Source organism: Canis aureus, chromosome 35, assembly GCF_053574225.1.
Source record: "Canis aureus isolate CA01 chromosome 35, VMU_Caureus_v.1.0, whole genome shotgun sequence".
In the NCBI taxonomy this organism is placed as follows: domain Eukaryota; kingdom Metazoa; phylum Chordata; class Mammalia; order Carnivora; family Canidae; genus Canis; species Canis aureus.
Genome location: NC_135645.1, coordinates 1,173,118 through 1,193,293, shown reverse-complemented (window position 1 = coordinate 1,193,293; position 20,176 = coordinate 1,173,118). Strand labels below are relative to the sequence as shown.

At 35.5% G+C, this 20,176-nt stretch overlaps 1 protein-coding gene across 22 annotated transcripts in view; it reads right to left on the bottom strand.

Annotated features, from left to right (window-relative positions):
* The window catches only part of DLG1 (discs large MAGUK scaffold protein 1), a 236,920-nt gene that overhangs the window by 180,481 nt on the left and 36,263 nt on the right, over window positions 1–20,176 (bottom strand). Inside the window, exon 1 of one of the 22 annotated variants that reach the window (XM_077883989.1) lies at window positions 17,566–18,076. The exons of the other annotated variants lie outside the window; for them this stretch is intronic. Within the exon in view, the coding sequence (XP_077740115.1) occupies window positions 17,566–17,595 (30 nt within the window). The 5' untranslated portion in view covers window positions 17,596–18,076. Of the gene's footprint in view, window positions 1–17,565; window positions 18,077–20,176 lie in introns of those variants that run through there. 22 annotated transcript variants of the gene reach the window in all.

The window sequence follows — 20,176 nt, the reverse complement described above, 5'->3', positions numbered from 1 at the left end:
ACAGATAGAGAGGCAGAGACACAGAGGGAGAAGCAGGCTCCATGCAGGGAGCCCAATGTGGGACTCGATCCCAGGTCTCCAGGATCACACCTTGGGCTGAAGGCAGTGCTAAACTGCTGAGCCACCCTGGCTGCCCTACTCAATCCTATTCAAAACTGTACTGGAGTTCTAGCCAGTGCAATCAGAGAAGAAAAATAAGACATCCAGATTGGAAAGGAAGAAGTAAAACTGCCTTTATTTGCAAATGACATGATCCTACATGTAGAAAAGCCTAAGAAATCCACAAAAAAAAAAAAAGAGAGAAAGAAAAAAAAAAAACCCCACACAAAAAACACAACCCTCCTAGAATAAATAAGTTCAATATAGACATAGGATTCGAGAGCAATATATAAAAATGAATTGTAACTCTATATACAACGAACAATCTGAAATTAAAAATATTAATTCCATTCACATTACCATCAAAAAGCATAAAATATGTAGGAAAAATGTACTAAAACATCCAGATCTGTACACTGAGTTATAAAAAAGCATTATTAATGTAAACGACAGATTTAAATACATTCTATATCCATGGATTGAAAGAACTACCATGTAAAGGTAGCAACTATAATTTTTCAACTTCTATTCAAAGATTTTTAAAAATTAGATTTAAAAACTGAAAAATTTGTTGAGTATACTCAGGGAAACCATGAAGTGAAAATTATAACTTAGAGTACATTATTTGAGAAACATCATATTCACATAACCATTGTAAAAATTTTAAATAAGCTTCAAGAAGCCAAAACTCCTATCTTACATAGTTTGCAGAGGCTTCTCTATAGAGATAAGCCTATTACATATCAGAAGCAGAGCTCTGATAAGCTCTATCTGTGGTAAACACATATGCTTTTTAGCATAAAACTTCTTTGAAACTATATCTTAGGTAGATGTCCCCAAAAACAAAACAGATAAAAGCAGAGAGGCTCTGGTTTAGAACCAGTGAAACCCATCATAAGTTCTCAGTATGTGTTCCTGAACCGATCAACACAGAGTCCTTTAAGAAATCCTAGAATACCAAAGATCAGGTTTTGAATAGTGGTTCCCAAATAGTGAGCTATCTGAATAAAATTCCCAGATATCCGAATAAAATTCAATCTAATTAAAAACTAACAATCTTTATTTTTAACAAGCTCCCTACATGATTCTAATAGACAAGGTTATGAACCTAGATTATCCAATTAAGAAAAGAAAAAGTACACTTCTCAAACCATAATGAGTCCCAAATTTCTACAAAGACTACTTTTCTCAGGGAAGAGGGAACAGATATATTCAGGACAAACTATCCTGAATAAAAAGATGAATTCAGTATAAACAATTAAATTTAGTCTTTACTGACTAAAGTTCTTACTTTTGGAAACAACAGATGTTTAATCATAATCAGTCCCACACTGGCTAAATAAATAATTGTATATTACTGTAATGAAATCCTAAACTGCAATTATAACACACACAAATAGATACAATAAACACATATACTTTTTAGAAAAATCTAAGAACACAGAAAGCTCTTCTAACCTTTATTTCCTACAAGAAAAAAATTACAAATAGGAGGAACAAAGAGGATAAGTTTATGTATATGTAGCCCTTAATTATGTGTATAAGAGGTTACATATGCACATTAAAAAATGACTAGAACAAAATGTTATAAATGGGAAGATATTGAGTCTGAGTTTACAAATGAGATCTATGTACCTTGTTACATATTTCTGTAGTTTCCAATAATATACATTTACTTTTATACCTCTTTCATCTCAAAAGAACAAGAATGTTATTTTTTTCATCAAGGAAATTTCTAAATAAGAGTTCATACTCCAAAAAAAAAAAAAAAAGAGTTCATACTCCAGAATAGTTCATCTTAAATCTATTGTGACAAGAAATAGGATCTGAATAAATAAAATAAGAAAAACTGTGTCAGGAGGTGGCTCAGTAGGTTAAGCATCTGCCTTCAGCTCAGGTCATGATCCAAGGGTCCTGGTATCAAGCCCTGCATTGGGTTCTCTGCTCAGTGAGGAGTCTGCTTCTCCCTCTCCCTCAGCCCCTACCCATGCTCATGCACACACACTCTTGTTTTCAATTATCAAAAGAGGAGGAAGAGGAGAAGGAGAAAGAAAAACTGTGTCTGGCCACAAACTTGTCTTCCGGGCAGCCCGGGTGGGGCTCAGCAGTTTAGCACCACCTTCAGCCCGGGGGATGATCCTGGAGACCCAGGATCAAGTCCCACATCGGGTTCCCTGCATGGAGCCTGCTTCTCCCTCTGCCTATGTCTCTGCCTCTCTCTCTCTCTCTCTGTGTCTCTCATGAATGAATAAAAAAAGAAAAAAAACAAAAAAAAAAAACTTGTCTTCCTGGGATACCTGGGTGGCTCAGCAGTTGAGTGCCTGCCTTTGGCTCAGTGTGATTCCAGGATTGAATCCCACATCAGGCTCCCTGCCTATGTTTCTGCCTCTCTCTGCCTCTCTCTCTCTGTGTCTCTCATAAATAAATAAATAAAATGTTAAAAAAAAAAAAAAAGAACCTGCCTGAAACAATTAGAAAATGAGGAAAAACTACACACGACAACAGTCTCCAGACACCAGGACTGCAGAATTGTGATACCTGAGAGAAAAAAGTAATGATGTTGAGCTCTACTATTTTCCTGGCCTTCTGCCAAGAGGCAGATCTGGAAACCTGGCACACAATGCAGAAACCCAAACACACACAACCATCTCACTGAATTAAAGAAACTAAAACAAGTTTTCAGGGAGTGTGAAGCAGCTGGAATTTGCAAGACAACACCAAAAAAGGAGACTCAGTTTTTAAAAAGCCTAAAAAGAATTTTTTTTTTAAGATTTTATTTATTCATTCATGAAAGACAGAAAGAGAGGCAGAGACATAGGCAGAGAGAAGCAGGCTCCCTGCAGGGGGCCTGATGTGGGATTCGATCCCGGTACTCCGGGATCACGCCTTGAGCCAAAGGCAGACGCTCAACCACAAAACCATGCAGGCCTCCCGCTAAAAAGAATTCTTTAAAAAAAAAAAAAAAAAGTCAACCATATCTGCAAAAGATTTAACTGTTTGCCAAAAAAAACCCTGGTACTCTTTTAGAGAAAAACAATATTCAGCAACACTCAACCACTTTCACAATGTCTGGCACCCAATGAAAAATGAAAAGAGTCTACATGCAAAACAGAATAAAACTGACCCATTACATGAAGAAAATTAGTCCAAAGGTACATATCTAGAAATGCCAGATGGTGGAATTAGCACAAAATACTTTGAAATGCTTTTCTAAAGAGTTTTAAAAATCAACACAATGAGACAAACACAAAAATAAAAATGTAGCAAATGGAAATTCTAGTCATGAAAAACACACTATCTGAAAGAAAAATCTGTTAGATGAGACTGACAACAGTTTAGACACCAAAAATGAGTGAACTTGAAGTCACAACAATAGAAATGACCTAAACAGCAGGGCAGAGAAAAAGTAAAACAAAAATAAATAAGTACAGCCACAGTGAACTATAGAACAATATTAAGAAATCTAACTAGGGGATCCCTGGGTGGTTCAGCAGTTTATCGCCTGCCTTTGGCCCAGGGCGCGATCCTGGAGTCCCAGGATCGAGTCCCACATCAGGCTCCTGGCATGGAGCCCGTTTCTCCCTCTGCCTGTGTCTCTGTCTCTCTCTCGCTCTATCATGAATAAATAAATAAAATCTTAAAAAAAAAAAAAAAAGAAATCTAACTAACATGTAATTGAAATCACAGGACAGATACAAAATGAAAGAAGGGAAAAAAGTTTTTTTAAATAGCCAAAAATTTTCCAAATTTTATAAAATCATAAGCACAGTGCTCCAAAGGACTTAGCAATCCGAAATAGAACACTCTCCCCAAAACACACACCCCTACATACATATGCCAAGACATGATAATCAAATTACTAAAATCCTGTCAAAAACAAAGATTAAAGCAACCATAGGCAAAAGGACACATTGTTTATAGGAAAAGAGAGATAAGAACCATGGCAGACTTCTCATCAGAAACATTACAAGCAAGGTCCCTAAAGTGTTGGGGGGGGGGGGAATCTGTCAATCTAGAATTTTATATTCATCAAAAATACCATTCAAAAATAAAGTCAAGGGCATCCCCGGTGGCGCAGCGGTTTAGCGCCTGCAGCCCGGGGTGTGATCCTGGAGACCTGGGATCGAGACCCATGTCAGGCTCCCTGCATGGGGCCTGCTTCTCCCTCTGCCTGTGTCTCTGCCTCTCATTCTCTCTGTGTGTCTCTCATGAATAAATAAATAAAATCTTAAAAAAAAATAAAAATAAAGTCAAATATGTTTCCAGGCAAACAAAAGCTAAGAGAACTCATCGACCAAAGAAGTGAATTTCAAGAAATTAAGTTAAAGTTCTTAAAAAAAAAGAAAAAAAAATTCACAAACAAAAACTAAAAGGAATTCAAATTCTCAAATTATCTACAAAGAAACTCTTAGACTAGGAGGTTGAGTTCAGTGAGATCACAAGATACAAAATAAAAATACAAAAGTCAACTGTATTTTCATATGACTAGCAAAGAACATGTGAATATTGAATTTAAAAATACAGTGTCATTGGGGTGCCTGGGTGGCTCCGTCAAGTTAAGCATCCAATTCTTGATCTCAGCTCTGGTCTTGATCTCAGGGTCATGAGTTCAAGCCCTCGCATTGGGCTCCACACTGAGTGTCAAGCCAACTTAAAAAAAATTACAGTATCATTTACAATCACTCAAAATAAAAAATGACACACTAGTTTATAAATCTAATAAAAGTGTACCAGACTTGTATACTGAAAACTACACAATGTTGAAGAAATTAGTAAGTTGAGAGCCAAACCATGTTCATAGACCAGAAGATTTAATCAACATAGCAAAGATGTCAATTTCACCAACTCAACATACAGATTTAACACAGTCAAAATCCTATCAAAATCCCATGATGTTTTGTAGATTATAAAATCCAGAAAGGCAAAAAACTAGAAAAGCTAAAACAATTTTGAGAAAAAATAAAATGGATGAAATCAGCCTATTAATTTCAAAACATATATGTAGCTATAGTAATCAAGACCATGTAGTATTTGTGGTGAATAAACACATAAATTAATGGAACTGAACAGATCTATACAATACCCAACCAATTTATGACAAGTCTGTAAAAGAAATTCAACAGAGGAAACTTTATAGCCTTCTCAACAAATAGTAGTGGAACAAGTGGATATCTATAGGAAAACAACAACAACAACAACTTCAATCTAAGTCCCATATCTTACACAGAAACTAATTCAAAATAAATCATGGACTTATTTAAAAAAAGAAAATCTTCAGAACCTGGATCCAGGCAAAGATCTTAGATTTGTTACCAAAAATATGACCTATAAAGAAAGCATTAGTTAATAAACTGGACTTCACCAAAATTAAAAACTTTTGCTCCATATGAAAGATCTTAGAGTAGAAAAATGAAAAGACAAGCACACACTGGGAGAAAATGTTTGCAAATGATTTATTTGACACAGGAGTAATATACTAGATTCTGTATATAAAGAACTCTCAAAACTCAACAGAAAAAAAAATCCAATTAGAATATGGGCAAAAGACAAGAAGAGATATTTCACCAAGAAGAATATATAGATGGCAGATAAGCACAAGAAAAGATGTTCAGTATCATTAGCCATTAAGAAAATAAAATTTTTTTAAAAATTTTAAAAAGGAAAATATAAATTAAAACCACAATGACATATTACTACACACCTATGAAATGGCTAAAATAAAAAATAGTGACAAGACTGAATGCTGACAAGGATTCAGAGAAACTGGATCATTCATATATTGTTGATAGGAATGTAAAATGGTACAGCTACCTTGGAGAGCAGTTTAGAAGTTTATTAAAAAAATAAATATGCAACTATAATATGACTCAGCAATCTGGGTAAATTCTCTTGGGTATTTACCCAGAGAAACGGATACTTATGTTCACAGAAAAACCTATACATAAATGTTTAACAGGAGCTTTATATGTAATAGCCAAAAACTGGGAAAACTCCAATATCCTTTAGCAGGTGAATGGTTACACAGTCTTTCATCCAAACCATAGAATAGCACTCAGCAACAAAAAAGGAACTACTGAGATACACAACAACCATTTTCTGGATGAAATCTCCAAAAAATTATCCTGAGTTATTTTTTTTTTAAGATTTTATTATTTTATTCATGAGAGACACACACAAAGAGAGGGGGGGTGGGGCAGAGACACAGGCAGAGGGAGAAGCAGGCTCCACACAGGGAGCCCAATGTAGGACTCGATCCTGGGACTCCAGGACCACGCCCTGGGTCGAAGGCAAGTGCCAAACTGCTGAGCCACCCAGGGATCCCTTATCCTGAGTTTTAAAAGTCAATTTCAAAAGATTATGTACTTACAATTCCACCTACAGGGCAGCCCAGATGGCTCAGCGGTTTGGCACCACCTTTCTGCCCAGGGCCTGATCCTGGAGACCCGGGATCAAGTCCCACGTCAGGCTCCCTGCATGGAGCCTGCTTCTGCCTGCCTGCCTCTCTCTCTCTGTCTCTGTGTATCTCTCATGAATAAATAAATAAAATCTTAAAAAAAAAAAAATTCCACCTACATATAAAATTCTTGAAATAAGAAAATATTAGAAATGGAGTACAGATCAGTAATTGCTATGAATTATGAAGGGGATAGGGGTGGGAGGGAAGTGGGTGTGGCTAGAAAAAAGTAACTGAGGGATCTTTGTAGTGATGGAAATGTTCTGCACCTTGACTGTATTAATGTTAATATCCTGGTTAGTGATATTATACTATGGTTATCATTGCAGGAAATTGGGTAAAGGGCACATGAGACCTCTGTTATTATTTATTACACCACATAAATCATCACAAAATAAAGTTTAATTAAGAAAAAAAAGGAACTTTCTGAATACAAGTTAATCTGAAGAATCCAAAGCCCAAAGAAATGAGCCTTTTCTTAAGAAGGCAGACACTTATGTAAATGAAGTATCTGGCAAATTTAGACTCAAGGAGGCAAAGGACTGGCTGGGCTGGGATAAGAAACTCTGCTGGGGGGTAAGGAGTGAATTTTTTTTTTAATTTTTATTTATTTATGATAGTCACACAGAGAGAAAGAGAGAGAGGCAGAGACACAGGCAGAGGGAGAAGCAGGCTCCATGCACCGGTAGCCCGATGTGGGATTCGAACCCGGGTCTCCAGGATCACGCCCTGGGCCAAAGGCAGGCGCCAAACCGCTGCGCCACCCAGGGATCCCTTTTTTTTTTTAATGCAATCTCTATCCCCAGCTTGGGGCTCAAACTCACAACCCTGAGATCAAGAGTTGCAAGTTCTACTGTCTGAGCCAGCTAGGCATCCCCAGGAGTGGAGTTTTTAGTGACATGTGAGTTGGCATGACAAATCAGAACCTAGAAGAGCCGAAAATGGGAGAGTCTGTTGTCCCTACACCCTGGATCATGCTCTTGGGACATTTACTGAGGGTACTACAGTATAGGAGGCTGGGAGTTGGGCTAGAAAAGCAGTGAAACATTTCTGTAGTCTCAAAGTTCTTAGATCCTAAAGTCCTGCTGGTTGAAAGGACCTATGAAATACTCACAACCGATCTTATTCTTAGGATATTTGAGAATAGCAGTAAGCAGAAAGTAATTAATATAGCAACTTGGTCATAAACAGATTCAACTCCTAGCTGATTAGTTTCATTCTAGCTTCCTGAAAGGGAAAGAACAAGAGTTTAATCTCGATGAGTTTTTTTACAATGTAAAGCATACAACAAAAACTTCAAGATATGAGAAGAATCAGGAAAACATGAATAAGAAACACATGAATAAGGAAGACCTACACTAGAACCACAGATGATACAGACATCAGAACTAGCATAAGACAAAAATGGCAATTTTAAATACATAAAATAAAAACACAAGAAGAAAGATATGGAATTTCCAAAAGAGAGCAAATAGACATTCTAAAAGTGAAAAGTACAATAAATGAAATAAAGGAAGTCTTAGGACATATCAAAACAAAGTAATTTGAAATGCTGTAGAACTGTATTCAATGACATAAAGGAATTTTCAAATTATATTAAATACAAATGATCCCATTGTTCTGTCAAGTCTCTGACCCTTCTCTGATCCCTCAGTCATGGCAAAGACTACTAATTGATGATAGTACTTTTTCCTTCAATCTGTCGTCAGAATTCTCAGCAAAGACCTTTAGACATCCAATATCAACCAAACTTGACACTATAAATAAAACTTGTTTGATGTAGACAAAAGGTAGGTATCTTAGTCACAGGGTTTATGAAGAACTGAAAAGTTATCACTTCGTAATGGAGGAAGAGTCAAACTTATAAAGTAGGTGAAATACGTCTTTGATTCCTCCTCCTCTACCTTCCACGTATATATACCCAAGAGAAATGAGTGCATATGTCCACAAAAAGACCTGTATAAAAATGTTCAAAGCAGCTTTATTCAAAATAACTCCAAAATGGAAATCAAAATTCCCAAATTAACAGGACAAACAAGTTTGTAAAAAGCCAAAGGGAGTCTTCTGGGGTACTGTAAATATTTTATATCTTTATGTGGATAGTGATCACAGTTCTAAAAAGGCATGGAGATGCATGCTATGATTAGTGCATTTTACAAAAAAAAAAAAAGTCATGACGATGATGACACTAACAAGGCTATGAAGCAAGATACTGCTAATGGTTGATGAACAGGAATCTCTAGGAATTACTGGAAGATGTTAATATACCTCTGAACTGAGGGAACGGTGCTAATAATGAAAGCATGTTTTTTTATTGCATGCTAACTCTACTTAAACTACTCTTGGCACTTTTTCTATGTGTCCTTTATAAACATCAACTCAAAATCATCCCCACTGGATCAGAAGTTCATCTAGGGCAGTGGTCAACAAATATATTCTGTAAAGGGCCAGGCAGTTAATATTTTCAGCTCTGCCGGTCCACTTACTTAAAGCTCACCACATAAAATAAGAAGCTAAGACTAAACTAAACTTTGTTCCAAGATCCTAGTTTTTCTAAAAGCCAAAATGACAATGAACATATTTAATGGGAGTTGGCATTAAGCAAAATATACACTTTAACAACTATCAGAATGTTTTATACAATCATACTCCAATCTAATATATACTTTGAAAAATCATCCTATAAGTTATTGAACATTTTTACCTGGCAGTAAAACAATGAGCAAACAGTAGAGGGCAGTATTTCTATTCACTATTAAAATTTAGCTTTTAAAAATCTAAAAAAATCTGATATCTGTGCATGGGACCTTCTTTTAAAAAGTTTTACAACACTTCTTTCAAAGTTGCTGGCTAACATACAACTTCAATACAACCTAGCACAACAAAAAGTGCCCTGACTTTTCATATCTAAATATGAATATTTAAATAAAAGACAGTTGTTTCACCCAAAGAAGCCAAATTTTCTATTCATAATTCCCAAGTATTAATGAGCTAACAAGTCATCATTTCTCTGGTGATTTATTTCCTACCACTCTATCAGTTATCTAGTTAAAACAAATAGTTGAGTACCCACTGGAATCACAAAATAAGTTTCTATTCCCACATATGGACAATCCTTTTTCTCTATTCCTGTAAGATAGCTACATACTAATCACCAAAAGAAGTATCATAGTTATTACAGTCATGAACTTTTGGCAACCAAAGACTCAGCAAGCTGTCTCCAAAGATCAAGCATTCGCCTAACTCTAATATCCAATTAGCAAAAGAGGAGGTAGATAAAACAGACAAAGGCAGGGGTAGAAGTGTCTTTAATAAAATTTCAACCTTTTTCAGGATGCCTGGGTGGCTCAGTCAGTTGAGCATAGCCCTTTGGCTCAGGTCGTGATCCCAGGGTCCTGGGATAGAGCCCTACTGTGGGCTCCCTGCTCCACCAGGAGCCTGCTTCTCTCTCCTCCTCTGCCTGCCTCTCCCCCTACTTGTGTGTGTGTGCGCGCGTGCTCGCTTTCTCTCTCTGTCAAACAGGGAAGTAAAATCTTCAAATCTCACCCTTTTTCATTCTTATATTCCTATTTTCAGAATGCCTTAATTAAAGAGCTGTACCTAAACCATCCACCACCCCTAATAAGAACCAGCACACTAGTCATAAAAGAGAAGGAACGCAAATTATAAAAGCGGGAAAACAAAGTGAATGATTCAGAGAAAGACTGTTCTTTCCAACAAGAATATTATATATTGTATTACTATTTAATAAAAATTAGTGAAAAGATCTAACAATTAGTAAAGTCTTACTGTGTACTAGTTGTCATTTCACACACTTAACAGGTATTAATTAGCTCAATTAATCTTTAAAAACCGTGTAAGACAGGTGCCATTATTTTCCCCATTTTAGGATGAAGAAACTGAAACACAGGAGTAAGTGACTTGTCCAGGAATCAAGCATTAGACCTGGAACTTCAAAGGTCTCCAGAGCCTGAGCTCTTAAATACTGTTCTTTATCCTCTCTGCCCAGGCTAAGTGACACAACTTCAGTTGAGTGATTCTACAGAATGCAGACTACCAGAAATTTTAAAACAGAAAGTAACAAAATAGAAAAAACAGAAGTCTTAGTTATCCTCATTGCTTTGAAAGTCCGATTGTAAAAGGAAAGGATAGTACTTGAAAAGCAAGCTCTATTATTCCAATGCAGTAGGTCCCAAATAAGGTTGAATCCCAGAGGGGATCCCTGGGTGGCTCAGCGGTTTAGTGCCTGCCTTCGGTTTAGCGCCTGCCTTCGGCCAGGGCATGATCCAGGGTCCCAGGATCGAGTCCCACAACAGGCTCCCTGCATGGAGCCTGCTTCTCCCTCTGCCTGCGTCTCTGCCTGTGTGTGTCTCTCATGAATGAATAAATAAATAAAATTAAAAAAAAAAAAAAGGCTGAATCCCAGGTAAACACTGATTAGATATTAAAAATAAACAAAAAGGTAGTCAAGAAACAAGATGAAATATTCTGGAAAGTTCAAAGAAATTCAATCATTATGAATAAGACCAGGAACTGTAATGAGCCTTTCCAGATGTAAATGGAGAAGCAATGTAATGAAAATACATTTAATATAAAATAGGGCATTTTAACTAGGAAAAGTCTGAAGGTGATAAGAGTTAAGATATTGTGGCAATATTTATGAAAACACTGAAAATGCCCATACCTTTTATACTAGAAATTCCTCACTTAAGAATCATGGTTATGGTCACAGATTAAACATCAAGTACATCATTTTAAGAAAAAAAAAAAAATTCAAATGCTTACTGATTAAATAAATTATAAGGCATCCAAGCAAGAGTCATTTTAAATGCTTTAGGTGATCATTCATTAATGCGTAAGGATTCTCAAAATATACTAAATACAGATGACCCCATTGTTCTGCCAAGTCCCCCATACTTCTCTAATCCCTCAGCCATGGAAGAGACTGCCTGATGGCAGCACTCTTCCTTTCAACCTGTTAGAATTCTCAATACAGACAGACCTCTGGGCATCCAACACCAACCAGAGTTGGCACTAGAAATAAATCTATTTCATTTAATCAGAAAGCAGATTACTTTAGTCAACTGGTAAAGTCATGGAGCAAAAGACTAGGCAAAATTTATGAAATAGGTGAAATGTGCCTTGGATTAAACAAAACCAACTATTAAAAACTCTAAAGAGATGAATTTAAAATGCTGCTCCCCAGGCTAGGGAATCAAGACTATCATCCAGCCTCTTCTTGGGTGTTTATACTAATATTGGCAAAGGTATATAAGAGACAAACATAACCAGCTTTCCTGCCTCTCTCTTCTGGGCAAAAACATTCCTTAAGGTATACTACTTATTTAGAAGGTATTTCTAATACCCAAACACTTTTTCTTGGCTAGGTAAGTCCACCTCTTCCTTAAGAAAAACTCAAAAACAGGGACCAATGAGAGAGAATATACTGAATGCTAAGGCATACTAAAAAGCTTTGTTAAGTAAAACACTGTCAAGTTGGTTCATGAATGAACAGACCAATGAGACAGAATTGAATGTCCAGAAGTAGACACAAATGCTTATGAGAATTTGTCAAAAAGTGGCATCTCAATTCAGTGGGAGTAAATACAGATTTTTTAAGTAAACACTGGGAAAATGGGTAATCACTGGAAAAATGGTTCTAACTAACACTATACACCAGGACGATCTTCAAATGGCCCAAAAATTTAAAAATGAAATTCTAGAGTAGGGTAGGAGAGGGAGAAAGAGAAGGGGCGGGGGGAACCGCACAACTCCTATCACAAAGACTAATCTTCTTGCTATATAAAAAGCTCCTAAAAATTGAGAAGAAAAAGACCAACAACCCAAAAGAAAAACCATAATAAATCTTGCTTGAATATATGAGATGCAAATTAAAACTATATTTATACAACATTTTTCACCCAAGAAACTGTCAAAAATACAAAAATTTGAAAATATATTCCATCAACAAAGTTTCAGGGAAATGATCACTTTGATAAATTGCTGGTGGCAATTCAAAATGGCACAATTCCAATGGAGGAGAGTAGGGCATTAGCTACTAAAATTAGACGCAGGAAGCCTAAGTGGCTCAGCGGTTTGGTGTCTGCCTTAGGCTCAGGTCCTGATCTCAGGATCCGGGATCAAGTCCCGTATCCAGCTCCTTGCGGGGGGGCCTGCTTCTCCCTCTGTCTATGTCTCTGCCCCCCCCCCATGAAAAAATAAATAAAATCTTTTTAAAAATTAAGAAAAAATAAAATTACAGATGCCTTAACTCTCTAATGTAGCAATTCTAATATCATAATAGATACATCTGCACAAATATAAAATTACATATATACAAAGTTGTTTGCCAAAGCACTGTTTACAAACTGTAAAAGAATGAACTTCGGTGCCCAACAAAAATACATTTATATTTTCTGAGTATTTGGAATTTCTCATGATACAGTATTAGGTGTGGATCCAACTTTCATCTTTCTCCAGGTAGAATCAGTTGTTATATGTCATTTATTTAAAAGTTCATGTTTGATTAAAAAAAGTATGATATAGCCACACAATAAAATACTGTATTTCTGTAAAAATGAATGAGGAAAAGCTCTGTGTGCTAAAATGGAGAACTTCGGGGTGTGGTAAGTAAAACCAGTGAGGGGCACAAGATTGTAAAAATATGAAAAACACAGGACCTATTGCATAAGGGAGAAATAAAAACATTCAAGATAGGGGTGCCTGGGTGACTTAGTCGGTCAAGTCTGACTTCGGCCCAGGTCATGATCTAAGTAAGGGTCCCAGGATCAAGTACCACATTGGGCTTCCTGCTCAGTGGAGCCTGTTTCTCTTTCTCCCTCTGCCCCTCCCTCCCACTAGTGCTCACTGTCTCTCAAATAAATAAATAAAATCTTAAAAAAAAAAAAAAAAAAGGGAAGGAAAAAACCCACTGACGATAAATAGAAACAAAAACAGTTTCTTATGGGGGCTGGGGGAGAAAGAGGTGAGAAAAAGCTATATAAACTCTTTAATGATAGTTTTGATACTTGAGTTTGAGTAATACGTAAGTTTATTACCCACTCAAAAAAAAAGTTTTAAAAAGTCAAGGGAAACAGTAAGTGAAGGGTTGACTGGTATATGGCAATAGCTGTTACTTAGTCCATTTGGCTGGTAGTATGATGGGAATAGTTGTTACTAAGTCTATTTAAATTAGTGAAAATCAAAATTAAGTTCCCCTGTCAAACTGGTCACATTTCATGTGCTGGTGGTCTGGACAGATATATAACGTTTCTACCACTGCACAAAAGTTCTATTGGAGTGAAGTTGTTAGTTAATATTTTCAGCCTAGAGACAGAAGCCCTAAAAACCAGAAAAGGATCTGTCTCTCCCAAATTATGTATAAGGCATAAAGAAAATACATACTTTATATATACAGCCAACAAATCAAATTATTGATTTGGCAATCAAATACTATCAATATTTAATTAACTAGTAGTCAAGTGTCAAAACAGGATGATATGTTACAATAAACTAACAAAAAGGTGGAAAACACTGGGAAGGATAGGCCAGTTTTTGGATCCTTTGGAATCCATTATAAATAGATAAATTTCAGTGACAATTTTCCAGGATGTCAACATGTAACCATATTCAAAATGGGACTTAAAATCCATTATAAGGTAAAATATTCTTTTTTTAATCCACAAATTTGGTATATCTGTGCCAAAGCTTCATCCATTCAATAATTATTTACTGAGTATCCACTGTAAATAGATATTCAGACACTTGGGCATCCAAGATACCTTGGAGGGAAAAAAGTCTTACTTTTAAAGCTTATCATACAGTGAGAGAAACATAAATAAATAAAGACTCACATAAATACACGATACAGTGTGTGTTATAAAGAAATAGTAAAGTATACTTATAGAAGTAGAGGAACCTTATTTAATCTTAGGCATTAAGAAAGGCTTCCTTGAGAAGTCATATGTAAGCTGGAATCTGAACAATAAGATTTGGGGGTAAGTACTTGTAAACAGAGAAAATCATTAGGCATGAAGATCTCAAGAAGAAATTATTATGCAAGAAGACCTTTCCCCAAAAGAATTGGGGGAAGGGGGGAGACCTGATAACAAAAATAATGAAAACCTGATCTCCAACTCCTAAAACACATGTATTGGTAATCCTTACCCGGAAGAGACTGTGAAGACTGCATATATCAACTTCAAATATCACCCTAATGGCAGTTAATATGGACTCCAAGTTTTGAAAAATAAGTTAAATAATAAAATAACAACAGATACTGAGTATAAGAGAGTCTCCTGAAATAGAAAGTTTCTTTTCTCCTTTCTAAGCTTAATTAAGAACATCCAGGAATAATTTATTTTCTTTTCAGGTCTTTCTCCAGCCACCTAAACTTCTGCTAAATGAGCCTAAAAGGAATAGAGATAAAGAACATCCTTTTTATACTTGATAAAGAAGCAGTATAACAAAAGATGGAAAAAGACATGATTCTACTGCAAGAAATTCTGGTACTAAAGTTATGCAACTCCCTTCTCTCAGAAGTGAATGGACAGCTGGGAAACCTCTACACTGAAGAATATTAATGCCCTTAGCTATAGTTTTTACATAATGCTTTACTGCTAACAAAAGAAAACAACATATATTACAATACTACCAAATCACTCTTGTTGGACCTTGTATGTTCCAAATTAATTTCCTACAGTGATAAGGAGTCTGATAAAATCGCATGGCTCCCTGACAATATTAATTCCACTCCACCTGATACATATCACAAAGAAGCTACTAAGAACACAATTTACAAACAGAAATAAGAATCTTTTAAAAAGACATTATGTGAAATACAAAATATTGTATCCAAGCTGATTAAACTACATAAAAATCTATACATGTATACTAACAATAATCATAAATACTGCTGATAGAAATGCTCACTAGGATCTTTTCCCCTGCAAAATATCTAAATTCAGAACAATATTTTTAAAAATGCAAAGGGGAAGTATATTTTCATTTTCACTAAGAGGTAAAACAAATATCTGTGTTTAAAACATATTAATCAGAAAAAGAATGTAGAGCTATTTATGATCATCTTAAATTAGTAAACGACATTAATACTACTGTAAATAGAGGCCAAGGTTTGGCAGTTCAGTAGCAGTGATGATTTAGTCATCACATCTCACAACCTAGTCGTTTGCAAACGTTTTAAAATAAAAGTCTTCATTGTGAAGAACATACAGTTACGGGAAGAAAAAACCCAGAAAACTAATCATCACTGCTTTAGCTCAACCCACATGCCTGTTCTTAAGGGTATCCATGGTAGCAGTGATGCAACTTGCCTACCTAGCTCACCGTGCCTACACAAGTGGGAGAGAGGGGAGGCGGATGATGGAAAAAAAATCTCACTTGGAAAGGTGTTTCAGTATTAACATGATAGAATTACATCAACTATAGTGTCAGACGTTAAAAACACATATAAAACCATAAAGCTCTCTCAAGATCAGAAAAAAGACTTGAGAGAAAACATGTAGCAATTTAGTTGAAAAGAAAATTAAGAATTTTCCTCTTCCTGCTGTAGTCATTAGTTAAATGTTCAAAGGTTTTATTTCTAATAATAGAAGAAATTATTTTAATTTAGCTCCTTCAAAAGTAACTACAAATAATGCTTTAGGCTTCCTAATTTCCAACCTACACACCTACACCTTTTTCTATTTTTACTTTAACGGTTACATAATAAAAATTTATAAAAACTTTATGATATTGATTCCATACAACTTTTTTTTTAATAGTAGTCTCTTTTGTTTATAAAGAATTAAATACAAACTTTTTGTTAAGAAGAAAAGGCTGAGAAAAGAGAGAAAGCGTTTCAAATAACCTGGCTATTAAATCAGAAATACAAACCAAAATGAGTGAGGTGATAAAAGGTGAATCACAGGAAGAACTAACCACAGAAAACCATGAAAGGAACTTGTGGAGAAAACAAAAACCAATACCTTGTTTTCCAGACTTATTGCCCTTTAAATATTTAAGAATTTTACTTAGAGGTACACATTCCCTTATAAACAGGATGGGACCAGGTAACTGACATGTTTGTATCTGATTAAAACTCCTACTGTTTGGACTATAACTGTGAGCAACAAGCAAACAAAACTGATTTCCAAAAATTTTCTCACTTTTCCTTTTGTAAGCAATAATTCACTATACAGGAACAGCATATCCTGTAAATTTTCAGAATTTACAAATTTACTTACTCTTATTACTGAACATTATTTTATAATCTCAACAATTCTAACAATCACTGTCATCTTAAGTGTACAGAAATAAGAATCAACAAAGTAAATTATTCCATAAAAACCAATGTATAAATTGAAAATGTAAGCATTCTGAATCTTACACAATCACACAATGTTCACAAACTGGTGCTCCAAAAGAAACCAAACTCAGAGATTAAGTAAAGTATGCTGCACTTTGAGGACAATGAGTAAAACAGACTTAAAAACAAGTAGTTCCTTAAGGAGTAGTTGTACAAGTTTAATCATTTTAAATCCAAATCAACATCTTTCTAAAGGCAACACAATCAGAACTTGACTATTTTCTAATTCTTGGGAAAAAATTAACATTTTTACAATTGATGGAAGAGTCTAGGAAATGTTCTCAAAAAGAGTTATACTTTAAACCAATATGACATGTTGGGGCAGAAAAAAAAATAGAGGGGGAGAGCTTTCAGAATATATTTACAAGACTTAAATATAATCAAGGCCTTCTAAACCTTTGCTGTTGGGGAAAAAATGCTTCCTATAGATCTGAGGGGAAAAAAATCCATTCAATACACTATTTTTAGCTATCTGAAACAAATTTCAGAATATTACTTCCCGAAAGAATATAAACTAAGCATCACACAGATTCAATTATTTTCAAATATATAACAATGTTACACTTTATTTTCAAAATCTGTAATGAACAAAAAGGCCTCTCATTCTGTCACAATAAGGAAATGGAGAAAGCATACTGTATCTTACCTTTGTGGTTACAATGCACAGGCAATCCATTACTTTACCATTACAATATTTTATACATAAAGCAGTTTACTGCAAATTATTTTAAGCTCCATATGAATAAAAAATTAAAAATTAAGTTGTGAGATAAAACCATAGATAAAAAGTTCTAACTGTGATCAGATCTCTCCAGGATCCATTCTTAGAGGTATCAATTTTTCTACTCTCTGAAATACAAGAAACCAGAATGTGTCACGTGCCCTACAATCTTCTTTATGTAATCTATATCTGAAGAACTTGAAATTATCCCATAAAACACCGTGGAAGATGTCAGAGTTTATTCCACAAGAGTTCACTGCTTCTTCAGATGCTATTTCATTAATCCCTCTTTCCAAGATATAAGGTTGACAAGGAGTCATCTGATGAAATGTTCCACAAAGAGGTTTCCCCCGATATAAATTTAAATCTGCTTCTTGCTTGCTACAGTTTGAATATTCAAAAAACTACCACCACAAAAAAAAAAAAAAAAAAAAAAAATCACTAAAAAAACCCAAATGCAAGCAAACATTTCTTCCACTAAACCATTTCAGCAACTGCAGCTTGCAAAGTAATGACTTTCTCAGACAGTAATGAATGGAATATTCCATGTGGTATTTTTCAGAAGGGGAGAAAGGAGAACAAAATGCAATAATTTAAAATATTATCTCTAAAACTTACCTCTTCTCTCTTTACTAAAAAGAAACCCCAACATTTTACCAATGAAGCCAGATTTTAACTTTAGTGCCTTACTAAATCCATTTCACCTAATTCCTTACAAAAAAATAAAAAAACTAACACCACAAAAAGATAATTATAACTTTGCATCATTTCAAACTCCTCAATAAGACTTGGTTTTTAACCCAGCAGTAACCTAACTACTTATGAATTGTGAATTAATGTCCTGTCCTCAAAATCACTGTGAAACGGAGCTGGATAGGCTGCTAGGAGACAAGGCAGAGGGGTACAGCTGGCTTTCAGTGTCATAAGCTTGCCACTTTCCTTTAGAAACATACAGTAAAGAAGAGAACTACCAACAGTTTCTGTCCACCAGGTTTCCTCATGGTCTATAGGTATTATGAAGGACCTCAAATTCAAATTACTAAACTGTTACCATTTGCCCCTTATGCCTAATGTTTCAAATACCAAAGGCTACATCATCAGCAACTTTCACTGGAAGGGTTACGAGAGTTAATACACACATATCACTTATATCTATCATATAATAAGCATCATCATTATTATTATTGATTGGCTTTCAGGTGATAGCTTCTCGTTTCAATCCCAACAAGGTACACTTAAGACACATCCAGTGAAAATTTACCTTAAACAGAGTCTAACAGTACTATTACAAGGATTAAACAGTATGTGCACGCCATTAAAAACATTGCCAACCTTGTTAAGTGCTCACCAAATGCCAGTTACAGCTATAAATCTATAGACATAAATGTAGCTATAGGGGCTTGGAGTGGGCAGAAGTAAATTTCACCATGGGCCAACAAATCCTTTCCCTAAGCAGAATAGAAAGCCTGGAAATTATACACTTGGCTGGAGTTTAAGAATACCCTCTTCTATGTGGTCTATATATACATGGAATATTACTCAGCCATCAGAAACGATGAATACCCATTTGCTTTGATGTGGATGGAACTGGTAGGTCTTTTGCTGAGTGAAGTCAGTCAATCGGAGGACAAACATTATATGGTCTCATTCATTCAGGGAATATAAAAAATAGTGAAAGGGAATAAAGGGGAAAGGAAAGAAAATGAGTGGAAAATATCAGAGAGGGTGACAAACCATGAGAGGCTCCTAACTCTGGGAAATGAATAAGGAGTAGTGGAAAGGGAGGTGGGCAGGGGGTGGGGGTGACTAGGTGACGGGCACTGAGGGGGGCACTTCACAGGATGAGCACTGGGTGTTATGCTGTATGTTGGCAATTCTAACTCCAATAAAAAAAATAAACACAAAAAAAAGAGTACCCTCTTCTTCCCCTCCTTACACCCCAACAATCTTTTGCTCTGAACATCAAAGAGTAAAGCCCACTCAAAGCTAATGACTCCTCAAATAATTAAACTTTATCATTTTTAGGAAAAATACTGAAAACAATTTAGGTAATTGGCAAAATAAAGAGGTGTATGAAACTCTTCAGCTGGTTTCTCTTAGTGTTCCGATATTTAGGTGCAAATTTTATTATATCTAAAATAGTCTAGCCCAGAGAGAACATATTCCTAAGTCTGACAGGCCTCTAACAGTGGAGGTTGAAAATCACAATACTAAGAGTCAGAAACAGGCTGTGTAATTTTAAATAGTCATTTTCTTTTGGGGCAGGAGGTGTACCTCAACTTCTCCTTTTATAAAAACAGAATAAAACTCAGTGGTTTCTAAGAGACCTTCCACTTATAAAATTCCTATGTCTCAATTTTTCAATTCACTGGATTCTAAGCTCCAATGGGGCAAGACTCAAGAATGTCTCACGTATTTAGCACTTTATCCGTAGCACCTGGTAACCAGAATATAACAGGGGCTCAATAACATTTGTTGAATTAATGAACAGCCTTTCTAAAATCTAAACTATTGGTGATTACAAAATTAAAGAGTT